General features: G+C 41.2%; 1 protein-coding gene across 2 annotated transcripts in view; it reads right to left on the reverse strand.

Moving 5' to 3' along the window:
- DHX29 (DExH-box helicase 29) overlaps nt 1–16,374 on the reverse strand; it is a 45,749-nt gene that overhangs the window by 12,987 nt on the left and 16,388 nt on the right. For both annotated transcript variants that reach the window (XM_060191034.1, XM_060191035.1), the window contains 11 exons: nt 16,062–16,185; nt 14,702–15,310; nt 13,975–14,118; nt 10,829–11,005; nt 9,952–10,092; nt 6,148–6,292; nt 5,906–6,023; nt 5,187–5,271; nt 2,799–2,887; nt 449–577; nt 266–341 (listed from right to left, as the gene is read on the reverse strand). In XM_060191034.1, coding sequence (XP_060047017.1) covers nt 266–341; nt 449–577; nt 2,799–2,887; nt 5,187–5,271; nt 5,906–6,023; nt 6,148–6,292; nt 9,952–10,092; nt 10,829–11,005; nt 13,975–14,118; nt 14,702–15,310; nt 16,062–16,185 — 1,837 coding nt within the window. The remainder of the gene's footprint in view (nt 1–265; nt 342–448; nt 578–2,798; nt 2,888–5,186; nt 5,272–5,905; nt 6,024–6,147; nt 6,293–9,951; nt 10,093–10,828; nt 11,006–13,974; nt 14,119–14,701; nt 15,311–16,061; nt 16,186–16,374) is intronic.

Raw genomic sequence — 16,374 nt, forward strand, 5'->3', positions numbered from 1 at the left:
TTGCATAACCATTATGCTGTCTCCCCAGACCAATCTCCCAGTTCTGGTAGCCAAAACTGTCTGTAGACATTGCCAGATGTCTTCTGGCGAGCAATACTGCCCCTAGCTGTCTAGCTAGGTTATGGGATAGTTTTCATCTGTAACATCTCAGTGACTGTGGCAGGACTAAAGCATTGTGGGTTCACTTATTTAGGCCTTCATTTATTTTATTTTTCCTAGAAAGGTGTCAAGAATGAGAAATTTATCTGTGTTCCTCTGGGATTACCATAATGTGAAGACACAACTCCTCCAAAGGCACACGTAAGATCTCAGGGACAGAATAGTCCATGAAGCCTTCAAATCTGAAAAATAAAGCCACACTCAGTGCTTTACGTGTTATCAGAAAAGCCACACGGTCCTGGTCTAGGTGGCTTTTCCCTCCCCGCTCTCCTCCAGCGCCTCGGCATACCTTTCTCTGGTGTACAACCGGAAGCAGAAGCCATCTCTCACCCGCCCAGCTCTGCCCTGGCGCTGCAGAGCACTTGCTTTGCTGACAAATGTCTCAACCAAAGAGCTCATCTGACTGCTTTCGTGGTACCTAAAGAAAAGGGAAATTATGTAGCTAAATGACTTACATCCACATTGAGGCCAGGGAGAGAGCTTGTTAGAGCACCACCTTGCGGCCTGAGGCTCCAGAGGCAACGGGTTGAATGCCTAGCACAACCTACACCAGAGCTCAGTAGGGTTCTCATGTATCTCTCAATCCTTGCTTTCTCTCTCCTAATACATAAATAACCACAAAAAGTCAATTTTCAATAAGGAAAAGATCATATTTAAAAAGTCTAAAATTTAGAAATAATTGACTCTAAAATTAAATTGAAAATGGGCTTTAGTGGTCCAGGTGGCAGCTTAATGGATAAAGCATTGGACTCTCAAGCATGAGGTCCTGAGTTCAATCCCTGGCAGCACATGTACCAGAGTGATGTCTGGTTCTTTCTCTCTCTCCTATCTTTATGAATAAATAAGTACTTAAAAAAAAAAAGAAAAAGGGCTTTAAAAAGTTCATTATTTTACCAAAAAACATAGAAAATGTGTTGAGAAGATATTTTGGCCTCCGAGACTCAGACAAGAAAGTTTTTCTTCTTTTTAGATTTTTTTTATATTTATTTTCCCTTTTGTTGTCATTATTGTTGTAGGTATTACTGTTGTTACTATAGATGTTGTTGTTGTTAGATAGGACAGAGAGAAATGGAGAGAGGAGGGGAAGACAGAGGGGGGAGAGAAAGATAGACACCTGCAGACCTGCTTCACCACTTGTGAAACAACTCCCCTGCAGGTGGGGAGAGCTGGGGGCTTGAACCGGGATCCTTAGCCAGTCCTTGTGAAGAAAGTTTTTCACATAACTGTCAGTTATCTCCCTGGCCCAATTTTTTTTTATAATCGCACAAATAACATGTATTTATTTATTATTGGATAGAGACAGAGAGATTGAGAAGGGAGGGGAGATAGAGAGGGAGAGAGACAGACAGTCACCTGCCGTCCTGCTTCACCACTCGTGAAGCTTTCTCTCTGCAGGTGGGGACCAGGGGCTTGAACCTAGGTCCTTGTACACTATAACGTGTGTACTTAACCAGGTGTGCCACTGCTGGGCCCCTCAAATAACAAATTCGTTAAACAATTACAAACAAGTTTACAAAAACCTATGCTCTAAAAATTATCTGAGAGAACTTTTCTTTCTGTTTCTCCTTCCTTCCTCCCTTTTCTTCCTTTTTCTTTTAGCCAGAGCTCTGGTTTATGGAACTTTGGAGCCTTAGGCAGAGTCTCTTTGTGTACCATTATGCTATCTATTCCACCCCTCTTTTGCTTTTTTTTTTTTTAAATATTTATTTATTCCCTTTTGTTGCCCTTGTTGTTTTATTGTTGTAGTTATTATTGTTGTCGTCGTTGTTGGATAGGACAGAGAGAAATGGAGAGAGGAAGGGAAGACAGAGAGGAGGAGAGAAAGACAGACACCTGCAGACCTGCTTCACCGCCTGTGAAGCGACTCCCCTGCAGGTGGGGAGCCGGGGTTCGAACCGGGATCCTTATGCCGGTCCTTGTGTTTTGCGCCACCTGCGCTTAACCTGCTGTGCTATAGCCCAACTCCCGCTTTTTTTTTTAAAGAGAGATTTGATAATGAGAAAGAGGAAAAGAAAACCAGATTGTCACTGACAAATGCATTGCTGGAAATCCAGTTCAGAACCTCATGCTTGAGAGTCCAGTGCTTTGTCCATGTGCCACATATGGACCTCAACAGAACTTTTCTGAAGTCAGCATTACTAATGGACAATCCTACCAGTTTGACATTTCTCTTACACTAATTCCAAAGTTTTCAACAATTTTTCTAAGGTTTTTCTGTTAGGACATTTGTGTTTTCCCTATATAATTTTGCAATTTCTCCCAAGAATTCAAGAGCCCCAAGCCTTTTCTAAGAATATATATATATTTTTTTTTAAATCTTTTTTTGTTTTTATATTTATTTTATTTATTTTTTCCCTTTTGTTGGCCTTGTTGTTTTATTGTTGTAGTTATTATTGTTGTTGTTGGATAGGACAGAGAGAAATGGAGAGAGGGAGGGGAAGACAGAGAGGAGGAGAGAAAGACAGACACCTGCAGACCTGCTTCACCGCCTGTGAAGCGACTCTCCTGCAGGTGGGGAGCCGGGGTTCAAACTGGGATGCTTATGCCGGTCTTTGTGCTTTGCGCCACCTGTGCTTAGCCCGCTGCACTACAGCCCGACTCCCTCTAAGAATATTTTTATTTGAGAAATTCAAACTTACTTATTTTCTTTTGTTCGTCCAGTATCAATCACAAATACAACATCAGGAATAGTGATGCCTGTCTCTGCAATATTTGTTGCTAAAACAATCTGAAAATAATAGTAGTAAATAAAAATAAATAAAATAAAAATTTTTAGCAATAAGTTACATTTTATAATTCCCATTTAGCTATCTTTTTAGTCTCTTTAGTAGGGGTCAGTAATTTTTTACTTTATATCACTAGCTAAATAAATGTTAACACAATTCTCTTTAAATTTATTATTATTTTAATAAGCAAGAGATTCAGAGAGAAAGACAGAGAGAGATACCAGAGTACTCCTTAGCTCTGGCTTATGGTGGGGCCTCCAAGTGAAGCTTGCACCTTGGAGCTTCAGGTGTGAAAATCTTTTACATAACCACTATGTCAACTCCCTGACCCATCAGTCAATTAAAAAAAGGAAATTAAAAACATGAATTTCAATTTTATTTACAAATTAAAAAAATATATATTTTAAATATTTTAATTTATTATTAGTGACAGAAACTGAGAGGGGAAGAGGTGATAGAGAAGAGAGACACCTGCAGCCCTGCTCCACCACTTGTGAAGCTTTCTCCCTGCAAGTGGGGACCAGGGGCTTGAACCTGGGTCCTTGTGCTCTGTAATATGAGTGCTTAGCCAGGTGTACCACCACCTGCCCCTCAAAACCTATTTTTGTAATAATTTGATGTGCTCTACTCTTAGCACTTCAGCTTGCTATTTAAGACTAATGTTGCAATTTCTTATTCTTACAAAATCACCACTCCCCACAGTAAGTCATTTTAAAAATGGCATAAGCAGAACAGAAAGCTGGGTCAGAGCGGAGCGAGCGACCAGATCAACAGTTATTAGAAGCAAAACAAAACAAACAACAACAAAGAAAAACAAACAGGAAGAATTGGTTTGCAGTTTTACTAGTTTTGTCATCTTCCCAAGTCTTTTGACTTTTCTAGACTCAAGTTCATTTACTTTGACTATAAATTAGAAAGATGAAAGAGATGGCCTCCACAGTCCTCTGCTAGTTTGGAAATTATCCAGTATTTTTGCCAAAAAGGCTATCACCGGTACTCGACCTACAGGACTCTACTGCTCCCAGGGACATTCCCCACTGCCTCTCCCCTTTCTTTCTCTTTTCCCCCTCTTCCTTCTTCTGGCTTATAATGGGGCCAGGCAGTGATAGGAGTCTCAGACATGAATGTCTTTTAGCATAACCATCGTGCTATTTTCTTTACCTCTTAAAAGTTTTCATCTTTATTTACTTATTGGATAGAGACAGAAACCAAGAGGGAAGGGGGAGATAAAGAGGGAGAGAGACAGAGAAACACCTAAAACAGTTCTTCACCACTCACAAAGCTTTCCCCTGCAGGTGGGGGCAGGGGGCTTGAACCTGGGTCCTTGTGCACTGTAACGTGTGCTCTGTCAGGTGTGTCACCATCTGCCCCCCCTAAAGATAGAGGGGGGCGTGCGCGCACACACACACACACACACACACACACACACACACACACACACGCTACACCATCACTGCATTACTTATCAAGCTTCCCTGTGCAGGAACTTCCATGTAGTGGCTAGGAACTTGAACCCAGGTCCTCATGCACTGCAAACTGTGCACTCTAACCTATAAGCTAACTCATGATTCCCTAAAATAATAATGATTATTACTGGCGGTACAAGAAACTGAACTCAAGGCCTTGTCAATGGAAAGCATGCACTCTACAAGTGAGCTACATCCCTGACCCCAGTCTTAAAATTCTTAAAGGGAATAACTGAATAGTGGAGCCTTACGTTATTTTTTTTTTCCCTATAAAGCCCTGGGAGCTAAGACAATTAGGCCATTCAGGTGAAGCAGGTCTGCAGGTGTCTGTCTTTCTCTCCCCATTGTCTTCCCCTCCTTTCTCCATTTCTCTCTGTCCTATCCAACAATGACGATGTCAATAACAACAACAACAATAACTACAACAATCGTAAAAATCAACAAGGGCAACATAAGGGAAAAATAACTAAGAAAAAAATAAAAGAGGAGACAATGAAGATGCTGAGATTGTTTTCTAGCCAAAATGGCCTATGTATATTGAAGATGACTACGCAACATATTATAGAACAATAGTCAAACAGACTAGGGAGCAACAAAAGACTTCTTCCAGAATTCAAATGGCTCCTGACAATGTCTCTCCTCCCCTTAGTAATACACAATTTATTCAAATGCTTGAATCTGAATATGGAGTTCAATTCTGATTATGTAAAGCCACAGAGCATCTGGAATCTGGTATGAACTTAGTGTTAGTACCTACCTTTGGTGATAAGAAACCATAACACTTTCACAACATGTTATCAGGTAAGTAAGATAAATCTGCTGTATTAAGATTTACCTTCCTAACTCCTGCAGGAGGAAGTGTGAATGCTGCAGCTTGATCTTGTGTTGAAAGAATAGAATGCAGAGCTATCACTTTATATCTGAAAGTTAAAATCATAGTTCTTAGCAAGAGTTTCTCTTTAGAAGACACTGCAAAGAATAATAAAATTTATTTGCAAATAGGAAATAAACTTGTTTTCTCATTATGAAAAAAAAATTAAAACACACAAAAACTGTAAGACTGGTGTGGTGAAATTCCATATAGATTATCATAGGTAAAAATTTTAATCTGAACTAACTATATGAGATATAGTAAAGAAGTTTTACGATGTGTTCTGATGTTGACGTGAAAACTATGACAGCAAACACAGTAAACAGTGAATTTAAGAAGCATGGATGACAATTTACAACCTTGTTGGGCTTTTGCACATCCAGTGGGTTGGGGAAGGGAGTCACCATCTTATTCTTACAGGATTCCCTCTGCTTAATCGTATTAAGAAAATAGAACACATGTAGAAACAGTACCTAAAATTTTGAGTAGGTGAATTGCTGCAATAAACATGTTAAAACAAAAATAAACTTGCTTCATCTGGGATAAATTTAATGAGAGGTAGATAAGGACTTTGAAAATGCCTATCAAGGCCTCAATAGCCTTCTCTCTTAAAATTACCAAGAATGTAATTACCAAGCCTTCTCTCTTAAATTACCAAGACTATAATGGGGAGTTATAGTTACCGTTCGTTAAAAAATCTTCTGTCAGTTGATAAGAGATCGTACAACTGTTGAATGTGAGCAAGGCCTGGCAAAAAGATCAGAACTGCTCCTTCAATATTTCGGAATTGCGGACTTCTGTCTGAAATTTTTAAAAAGATAGGATATGCAAAATAAGACACACCAAGATATAAATATTAAGAGGATATTAAAACACCTCTAGTACAAGAGATTTATCAAAAAAAATGAATACCCAATAAAAATACCTAAATATGCAAGAAGTTCCAGAATGAGATCCAAGTTGATTTTATGCGGATTCATGTATAGAATAGCATGCTGAGTGCGATTACTGTAATGCTGGTACACTGGATTTATTTCAACACTTGCTCCAGCCTGAACGGGGATGCATTCCTAAAAGAAACACAATCAGAAAAAGCTGCACATATTTACTGAATATCTTATTAGACAAAGAAAAAGGAAGTACTTGTTTTCATTCAAAACTATAGTTTTTCATAGTCATATTAATTGTTTTGCTCAAGTATAATAAGAGTATATTTCTTTTTAAAAATTTATTTTCCCTTTTGTTGCCCTTGTTTTTTATTGTTGTAGTTATTGTTGTTGTCAATATTGATGTCATCATTGTTAGACAGGAGAGAGATGGAGAGAGGAGGGGAAGAGAAAGAGAGACACCTGCAGACCTGCTTCACTGCCTGTGAAGCCACTCCCCTGCAGGTGGGGAGCCGGGGGCTGGAACCAGGATTCTTACGCTGGTTCTTGCGCTTGCGCCACGTGTGCTTAACCCACTGCGCTACCACTCCACTCTCAATAAGAGTATACTTCTTTCTCTCCTCTCCCCCTCTCTTTCTTTTACTGCCAGGACTATTGGGGGCTCAGTGACTGCAGGGTTCTACCTTTTCTTTCTTTTAGATAGAGGGTAAGTAAGAGACAAAGAAAAATATAAAGGGAGAGAGAAGAAAAAAGACAAAGGGAAAAAAAAAAAAAAAAAAAAAAAAAAGAAAAAAGACAAAGGGAAGGAGAGACACCTGTGATATCCTGGGGCTTGCACCTGGTTCATTGCACATGGTAATGTGTACTCTATTGGGTGAGCTGCCACCTAGCCCTAACAGCAATATATGCTGTATTCATCTTAACGAGAGAGGATATACACAGATGGAAGTACTGCTCAGTGTTGGCTTATGTTAGTGGTGGGGGTTGGGATGCATTGGATCGACCTTCTCGTGGTGCATCCCGTGAGTACCCATTCATTGGGGAAACTGACGATCCTTCCTAGCCGACTGAATCCACGTGGATCCCAGTCACTTTCAAAGCCAGCAACAAGCAGCTCCTGAGAGCTTTCAACCTGACGCTGTTGACTGGCTACGGAAGAAGGGCAAACGCTAGAAGAAGAAGAAGTGGTGGGGGTTGAACTCTGAACTTCAGAGCACAGGCACGGAATTCTTTTTGCAGAATCATTATACTATCTCTCCATCTCTAAGAGTATATTTTGTAATCATGGAAGAAGTACCGTAAGATTTCATCTCTCTCCTGTAATTTAACTTCACTTTAGTCCCCTTAAGTATAGCAACAAAAGGGAATAAATAAATATTAAAAAAAAAAAGTTCAAAGCCTGATCTACTGTACTGTCTCCCAGCAGTAAAACTTTTTAATCTTGAGATACTAAATTAAACTAGATTAAAGAAGAACTGAAGAGGGGCTGGGGTAGATAGCATAAAGGTTAAGCAAACAGACTCTCATGCTTGAGGCTCCATAGTCCTGGGCTCAGTCCCCCCTCACCACAATAAGCCAGAGGTGAGCAATGCTCTGGTTAAAAAAAAAAAAAAAAGAATTGAAGACAAACACAAGAGTGCATATGCATTATTTCATGGCAACCAAAAGCTACCAGACCAAAACGAGCCCCTAATAGCTTTTAGGAGCACTTCGCTATGCTACTTCTTTCAAATAGCTTACACCCGCCTCTAATCAAAGACTTTGCTTCAGCTGCTGGGTAGCAACGCAACCTTTTAAGAACATTCTCAATTTTCTTAAGTCTTCCTTTAGTTTCTACATTCTTCTTTTAAAAATATTTATTTTTTAATATGAGCTCAGATCTTTAGGGATGCAGAGGTTACACAGGCTCCTGTGCCCCAGATCAGATTGATGGGGGTTACATTTAATGGTATTTATATACTTGTCCCATATTGGGGAGCTATTCTCTTCTCTGATACAGCTTTCTGGTCTAATCCCCAACTCTGACACTATCTCCTCAGACAATACCTTTAGCCCACCTGCATGTTAGCTGTCAGGCTCAAGCATGAATTAGTAGTCATGGGCCTCTTGGAATATACCTAAAATAAACTCCCTAACTTTTGCAAAAATGGAGACCCCAAATCTCATCTGCTTCTTACCTTTAGATGCCTGATTATTAAACAATTTGCTCTGCGTTATATCTTAATGCTTTTCAGCCACTGAACTGCAGATGCTGCCATGATGCCAATGTGACTTCCCTGGGCAGATAACCTTACTAACGTGTCCTGGAACCCCACCTCCCCATGTCCAGCGGAGAAGCAATTACAGAAGTCAGACCTCCCACTTTCTGCACCTCATAATGATCCTGGGTCCATACTCCCAGAGGGATAAAGAATAGGAAAGCTGGGAATCAGGTGGTGGTGCAGCGGGTTAAGCGCAGGTGGCGCAAAGCGCAAGGACTGGCTAAGGATCCGGGTTGGAGCCCCTGGCTCCCCACCTGCAGGGGAGTTGCTTCACAAGCAGTGAAGCAGGTCTGCAGGTGTCTGTCTTTCTCTCCCCTTCTCTGCCTTCCCCTCCTCTCTCCATTTCTCTCAGTCCTATCCAACAACAATAACATCAATAAGAACAACAATAATAACTAACACAATTAAGCAACAAAAGGGAATAATAATAATAATAAAAAGAATAGGAAAGCTTCCGGTGGAGGGGATGGGATGCAGAACGCTGGGAATTATGTGCAATTGTACCTCTCTTATCCAGCAGACTTGCCATTCGTAATCAAATCAATAATAAAAAATATTTATTTTACGGGTGTGGTGGTGGTGGACTTGGCTGAGTACACGTTACAATGCACAAGGACCCAGATTCAAGCCCCCGATCCCCACCTGCAGGGCACAAGCTTTGTGAGTGCTGTGTCTTTCTCTTTCCCTCTTTATTTCCCCTACCCTCACGATTTCTGGCTGTCTCTATCCAACAAATAAATATAATAATAATGTTTATTTTATTACACAAGAGTTTCACAGGAGACATACAAAAAGAGAAAACTGGGAGCGCCTCAGACTTAGTCTGAGGTTTGCATGTCAATCCCCAGCATCATAAGTACCAGAGCAGTTTCTTTTTCCTTTTTAATAGGGTGCTAGGGCCTCAAACATACTTATCACTTTATTTATTTTTTTGATTTTCATTAGCTTTATTTATTGGATAGACATGGCTGGAAATCAAAAGGAAAGAGGGTGACAGAAACGGTGAGAGAGACAGAGAGACACCTGCAGCCCTGCTTCACCATTTGCAAAGCTTTACCTCTGCAGGTGGGGGCTGGGGGCTCGAACCCAGGTCCTTGTGCACTTTAACATGTGCGCTCAACCAGGTGGGCCACCACCCAGCCCTCATACTCACCACTTCATTCTTTACAATAGAGGAAGAAACACTAAAGCACTGCTCCGTCAGCCCTGGTGCTACCCACAAGTGCTGACATGTGTGTCAGGTCTCTGACCCAGGACCCTGCTATCTCTCACTTTATTATTTATTATCTTTATCCACTGGATAGAAACAGCCAGAAATTGAGAGGGGAGGAGGAGACAGAGAGAGACAGAAAGACACCCACAGCACTGCTTTACTACTCACAAAGATTTCCCCCTATAGGTTGGGGTCAGGGGCTTGAACCTGGGTCCTTGTGCACTGTAATATATGCACTCAACCAGGCGCACCACCACCTGGCCCTGGACCCTGCTACTCTAAGCCTCAGTCTTACAATTTGAAAAACCTTCACGGCTGTTTTGCTGTTGATATCATTATCAGATATCTTTCAAATGCTTTCCTTTTACCTGGTACTTTCTTATTCCCCCTGCTTTGCTTGTGACATTAACGGTTATTTCCTCTTCTTCCTCCAGAAACTTTTGGCAATATTCTGAGTCTTTCTCTAGTACAAAGCCTGTTTCTTCTATTATATCTTCAAGATGAAAGACCTGCATAGATTAAGGCATATGAATGGGTAATGCAAATTAATTCCAGTAAGTATGTTTTAAAGATTAATGGGGGCAGGGGGTAGATAGCATAATGGTTATGTAAAGAGACTCTCATGACTGAGGCTCCAAAGTCCCAGGTTCAATCCCTGGCACCACCATAAAACAAGAGCTGAATAGCGCTCTGGTAATAAAAAAAAAAAAAAAAACCCACAAATAAAAAACAAACAAACAAAACAAACAAAAAAATGGGGTGGTGACCTCCTGAAGTGCTAATATACACTAACAGAAAAACAGTTCTTTTCTGCATTATCTGGGAATGAAGAACAGATTTAAGACAGACAGGTCTATCTCTAGTCTCAGTAATATATATACCAATTAAAAGAATTAAAAGAATAAAGATTAAGAAAAACACAACTCTTAACTTTGAGGGATGGGTCGAAAAGGAGTTCCCTATTGCTGGGTGATCTTTTTCGGATATGGTCTTGATAATGGAGGTCTGGTTTTATGTTCTGTGCTTCTCATGTATGCCTATCAGCAGAATCCTCCCTTCCAGCCCACCAGCCCTTAGTCAAAATAGCACTAGCCACCTGCCTTCCAAGGCCATCTCCAGATACTCTCCTCATATGCAGGACTCTAGGAATAGCTATGGGCTGAGACTGGAAGGGCTTATGTTCTGGGGAAATACATCGTTGGGGATGTAGTTCCTGTTTACGTTAGCATTATAAAGAAATCTTACCTCAACAGGATAACTTCTTCCTGAAATTCTAAGAACAGGGCAGTGTGTGAAATATGCAGAAAACTTTTCACTGTCAACAGTGGCGCTCATCAGTATCAAATGTAGATCAGAGCGCTTCTGTAAGATTTCCTTCAAGATAACTAATAGGAAGTCTGACTGGACACTTCTTTCATGAACCTGTAGAAAGAATAAAAAGTGAATCATGCATAAGATTGGTCACTCGTGTTGTTGGACACCTGGGTTGCTTCCAGGTTTTGGCTGTTACAAACTGTGCTGCTAAAAACATAGGTGCACACAGGTCTTTTTGGATGGTTGTGTTTGATTCCTTAGGATGTATCCCCAGGAGAGGAATTGCAGGGTCATAGGGTAGGGCCATTTCTAACTTCCTGAGAGTTCTCCAGACTGCTCTCCACAGGGGTCGGACCAATCTGCACACCCACCAGCACAATGGAAGACTACTCAGATATTAAAAATGGTGATTGCACCATTTGCAGCCCACCCTGGATGGAGTTTGAAGAAATCATGTTAAGTGAAATAAGTCAGAAACAGAAGGATGAATATGGGATAGTCTCACTCACAGGCAGAAGCTGAAAAACAAGATCAGAAGAGAAAACACTCAGCAGAACTTGGACTCGGGTAAAAGATTCTGGGGAGAGTGGGGGGGGAAGAGTTCAGGTCCTGGAACAGGATGGCGCAGGACCTAGTGGGAGTTGTGTTGTGTGGAAAACTGAGAAATGTTATGCATGTACAAACTATTGTATTTACTGTCGACTGTAAAACATTAATCCTCCAAATAAGAAATTTAGAAAAATCATGCGTAAGATCTAGTGAGAGGCTAGAATAATCCCTCCAGTCTAGTAAAAGTCAAGCAGCGTCTAAGTATAGTCAGTACCTGTGGAAGAAGAGAAGCTCTCTGTTTCAAATAGGGCAAATCTTTAGAATTCAAAAGGAAGTCACCCTCCTCTCAAGCTGAAGTCAGTAAAAAAAACGGCCTATAAAGAACAAGACTAGCTATGATCATAGGGCTCTGCCTTAGGAGATGGTTTGCAGATGCTTGGCTGTTAAATTAGGGAATCACCCAGTTTTCAATTAAAAGTTGGGGTGACTCCTAACCTCCTGCCATTCAAAAGGAATTGCACAGTTGTCAGTGCCCTAAGTTTGATCTACTATGTAGCAAGGGAGAATTAACTAGTATTTCACAGGGACCCCATTAAAAAAAGTTTTTTCTTATGTTCTTTTTAAATTTTTTAAATATTTTATTTCTTTTCCTTTTTTGTTGCCCTTATTGTTTTTATCATTGTTGTGGTTATTATTTTTGTTATTGATGTCATTGTTGCCAGATAGGACAGAGAGAAATGGAGAGAGGAGGGGAAGACAGAGATGGGGAGAGAAAGACAGACACCTGCAGACCTGCTTCACTGCCTGTGAAGGGACCCCTCCTGCAGGTGGGGAGCTGGGGGCTCGAACCGGGATCCTTACGCTGGTCCTTGAGTTTTGTGGCATGTGCGGTTAACCCGCTGCACTACAGCCCGACCGTCTCTTATGTTCTCTTAACAGAGATTATGCCCCACCCTGGCCCTGCTTTGTTTGTTTGTTTGTTGTTTGTGTGGTGGTTTATAGTAGTCTGTGACACACAGGCGCAGCCTCTCATCTCTCCTCAGTATGTGTCTGAGAGACACTCATCTTTTACCTACTTATTTTAAATCAGAGAAGAGGTTTTTAAGTCCTCCTAACACGAAATTTTAGGGGAGAGTGCTCTAAACATGCTACATAAGGCACTATCAGACTGAACTGGGAACCTTTGCTGACTCAGGCATGGAATTCTTTTCTTATAACCATTATGCTATCCTCTCAGCCCCAACTCCTTTTAAAACAACTAAATTTAGTTGAGTGGCAGTACATTGGTTGAGAGTACAGACTGTAGAAATGTTCTGCAGGTACAAACTATTGTATTTACTGTTGACTATAAAACATTAATCCTCCGATAAAGAAATAAAATAAAATAAACTCTAAAAAAAAAAAAAAAAGAGTACAGACTGTAGCTAGGTTGTCTGAATTTGAACTCCAGGTTGCAACTTAAGGTACACGACTTCTTCAGGCCTCAAGTTCCTCCAGGGTAAAACAGAGACAATAATATCTACTTCACTGGCTTGCTGGGAGGACTGAATTTTACTATCTCTATTACTTAGAAGAGTGTCTAGCCAGCAGTTAGAAAATGCTAGGTAGGGAGTTTGGCGGTAGCGCATTGGGTTAAGCGCATGTGACGCAAAGCCCAAGGACCGGCGTAAGGATCCGGGTTCCAGCCCCCCACTCCCAACCTGCAGGGGAGTCGCTTCATAAGCAGTGAAGCAGGTCTGCTGGTGTCTCTCTTTCTCTCCCCACCTCTGTCTTCCCCTCCTCTCTCCATTTCTCTCTGTCCTATCTAACGACGATGACATCAATAACAACAATAATGTGGTCCGGGAGGTGGCGTAGAAGATAGAACATTGGGGAGTCGGGCTGTAGCGCAGCGGGTTAAGCGCAGGTGGCGCAAAGCACAAGGACCGGCATAAGGATCCCGGTTCGAACCCCGGCTCCCCACCTGCAGGGGAGTCGCTTCACAGGCGGTGAAGCAGGTCTACAGGTGTCTATCTTTCTCTCCTCCTCTCTGTCTTCCCCTCCTCTCTACATTTCTCTCTGTCCTATCCAACAACGACAACAACAATAATAACTACAACAATAAAACAACAAGGGCAACAAAAGGGAATAAATAAAAATAAATATTTAAAAAAAAATTAAAAGAAAAAAAAAAAAAGAAGATAGAACATTGGATTCTCAAGCATGAGGTCCTGAGTTCAATCCCTGGCAGCACATGTACCAGAGTGATGTCTGGTTCTTTCTCTCCTCCTTTCTCATTAATAAATAAATAAGATCTTTAAAAAATAACAATAACTACAACAACAATAAAAAGGGCAATAAAAGGGAAAATAAAGAAATAAATATATATAAAAATGCTAGGTAGCATATGTTACATAAGTCACATTAATTGGAGGTATTTAAGTAAACACATATAATAGTACTTTGTAAGCATAGCAACTATTAGCTCGTATCTTTTCAGTACAAAACTGTTGAGAGTTGATCTGCATTGGACTGTAGACTCTACTCACCTCATCTACAATTACATGAGACACATTAGTCAGGAGACCATCTTCTTGAAGTTTCCTGAGCAAAACCCCTGTTGTGCAATAGAGTAACCTAGTAGACTCACTAGCTCGAGATTCCATCCGGATCTGGTAGCCACACAAAGAATTCTGGAGGTAGAACACAAGGCTCAGATCAGATCCTCAAGTGAACTGAGAACAAGCATTAAAAGGTGGTGATCTGGGGGTGAGAGTGTTTTGAAGAAAACTGTGAAACTTTACACGTCTCAACAACTGCACTTACTGTAGTCCATTAATCCCCGACCTGGTCAAGTGTGTGCTTTACCAGGGCAGCTATCCTCTGGCAGACTACCAGCGACCTTCTTATGTAAAGACCAGCACATCATGCTGGCTCTGACAATGCTTCCTCTGGCAGAGTAAACACCTGGTTTTTGTTTGTTTGTTTGCTTTTTGTTTAACTTGTGTTATTTTAATGATAGGGAGAGATAGACCAGAGCACTGCTCAGCTCTGGCTTACAGTGGTGAGGGGAACTGAACCTGGAACTTTGACGTTTCAGACTTAAGAGTCTATTTGCATAACCATTAAGCTACCTCTCCCACACTGAGACTAGCATATCAGGTCCGTCAAAGAAAACATAAAAAATGTGTTACTGAACAACCAGTAGTGGTGCTAAACCCAAAGTAGGTATAGCTTTCATCTGAATTCCAAAGGTGAAGTTGAACACCATCTTACCCTGCCTCCAGGTCCATTTTCACAGCCCAGTTCATCACACACTCGAGTGGCTAAGCTCACTGCAGAGATTCTTCGTGGCTGGGTGCAGACAATGTTACATTTACTTGTGCCCCACTCATTTAGAAGCAGATCTTCGAGTAGAAAATGTGGCACTTGAGTGCTCTTACCGCTCCCTGTCTCACCAGCAACTACTACTACCCTGTGCCTTTTAAGAGTTTCCACGATCGAATTTCGGTGTTTGAACACTGGTAACTGTTGCCTCTCCTTTAGGAGTCTCTGGTATTTAGGTGTGCTTTGCAGCTTTCTAAAGAGGTTTCTAACAGGCTCCAAATCTTCGGCTTTTTCTGATTCCAAAGACATTGCAGAAAAATCCTCATCAGAAACTAAATTTTCCCACGATTCCTCGGGATCTTCAGAGTTTTCTTTCTTATTTTCAGAGTGCCTTTGCTGCTGCTGTTGTTGCTGTTTCAATTTATTTAGAAGTTTGGCAATAAAAAGATCACGTGGTTTATTGGTTTCCATTTTATTTAACTCCTCCTTTTTCTTTTCGGCATCACTCCACTCTAGCCAAACATCTCGGTAAGTGGGAGGAAGTAATTGATGAACTGACTATAATGGAAAACAAACAAAAAAACCAGTAAGATATTTTTTTAGGTAGAGAAAGGGAGCGGGGGGAGAGAGAGACAGAGTAAAAGAGACCACAGCATCGAAGCTTTCTTTAATACGGTGGGGACTGGACCTGAAGCCGTGCTTACACATGACAAAGCAGCACATGATCCGAGCGAGTGATTTCCTGGCCAAACACCAGAATGTTGTTATTTAAAAAAAAACAAAACATTTATTTATTCCCTTTTGTTGCTCTTGTTTTATTGTTGCAGTTATTACTGTTGTTGTCACTGTTGGACATGACAAAGAGAAATGGAGAGAGGGGAAAGCAGAAAGGGGGAGAGAAAGATAGACACCTGCACACCTGCCTGTGAAGCGACTCCCCTGCATGTGGGGAGCCAGGGGCTCGAACCGGGATCCTTTGCGCTGGTCCTTGTGCTTTGCACCACCTGCGCTTAAGCCACCGCGCTACCACCCGACTCCTCATGTTTTAGTTTAATGAGTGTGAGAGAAACAGAGAAAGGCAAGAGAGAGAGAGAGATCAAAGCACTGATTATCTCTGACTTATGGTGGTGCAGGGGACTAGTCCTGGGACTTGGGAGCTTCAGGCATGGAAGTTTTGGGGGATTGAAGCCAGAACTCTGGAGCCTCAGGCACGAGAGTCTCTTTTCATAACCACTATGTTATCTATCCCTGCATGCACAACCCTTATGCTACTTCCTCTGCCTCACAAATGACTTCTGAAAAGTCTCACCTGTCCTTTCACCAACCGATAAAGAGCTAAAGTAGCTCCCAGATGTTGAGCTTGCATGCCATCCTCTGTTAAAATCGTAGGACACACTACCAATACATCATCTTCAGACTTGATTACTCTTACCCTACAAACAAGTGAAAAAGAATAAATAAATATAAAAGAAATAAAAGTCTTGTTGAAAAAAGTCACAATTCCATTATCATTGAACTTCAATTTACATGTATTTAAATTACATATTTCCATGGGAGATAATCTGCACTAGATGATTTATCAGGACTATCTAACTAACAAAGAATTATGAGTACTTCCTGGA

The sequence above is a fragment of the Erinaceus europaeus genome, chromosome 5, assembly GCF_950295315.1.
Source record: "Erinaceus europaeus chromosome 5, mEriEur2.1, whole genome shotgun sequence".
In the NCBI taxonomy this organism is placed as follows: domain Eukaryota; kingdom Metazoa; phylum Chordata; class Mammalia; order Eulipotyphla; family Erinaceidae; genus Erinaceus; species Erinaceus europaeus.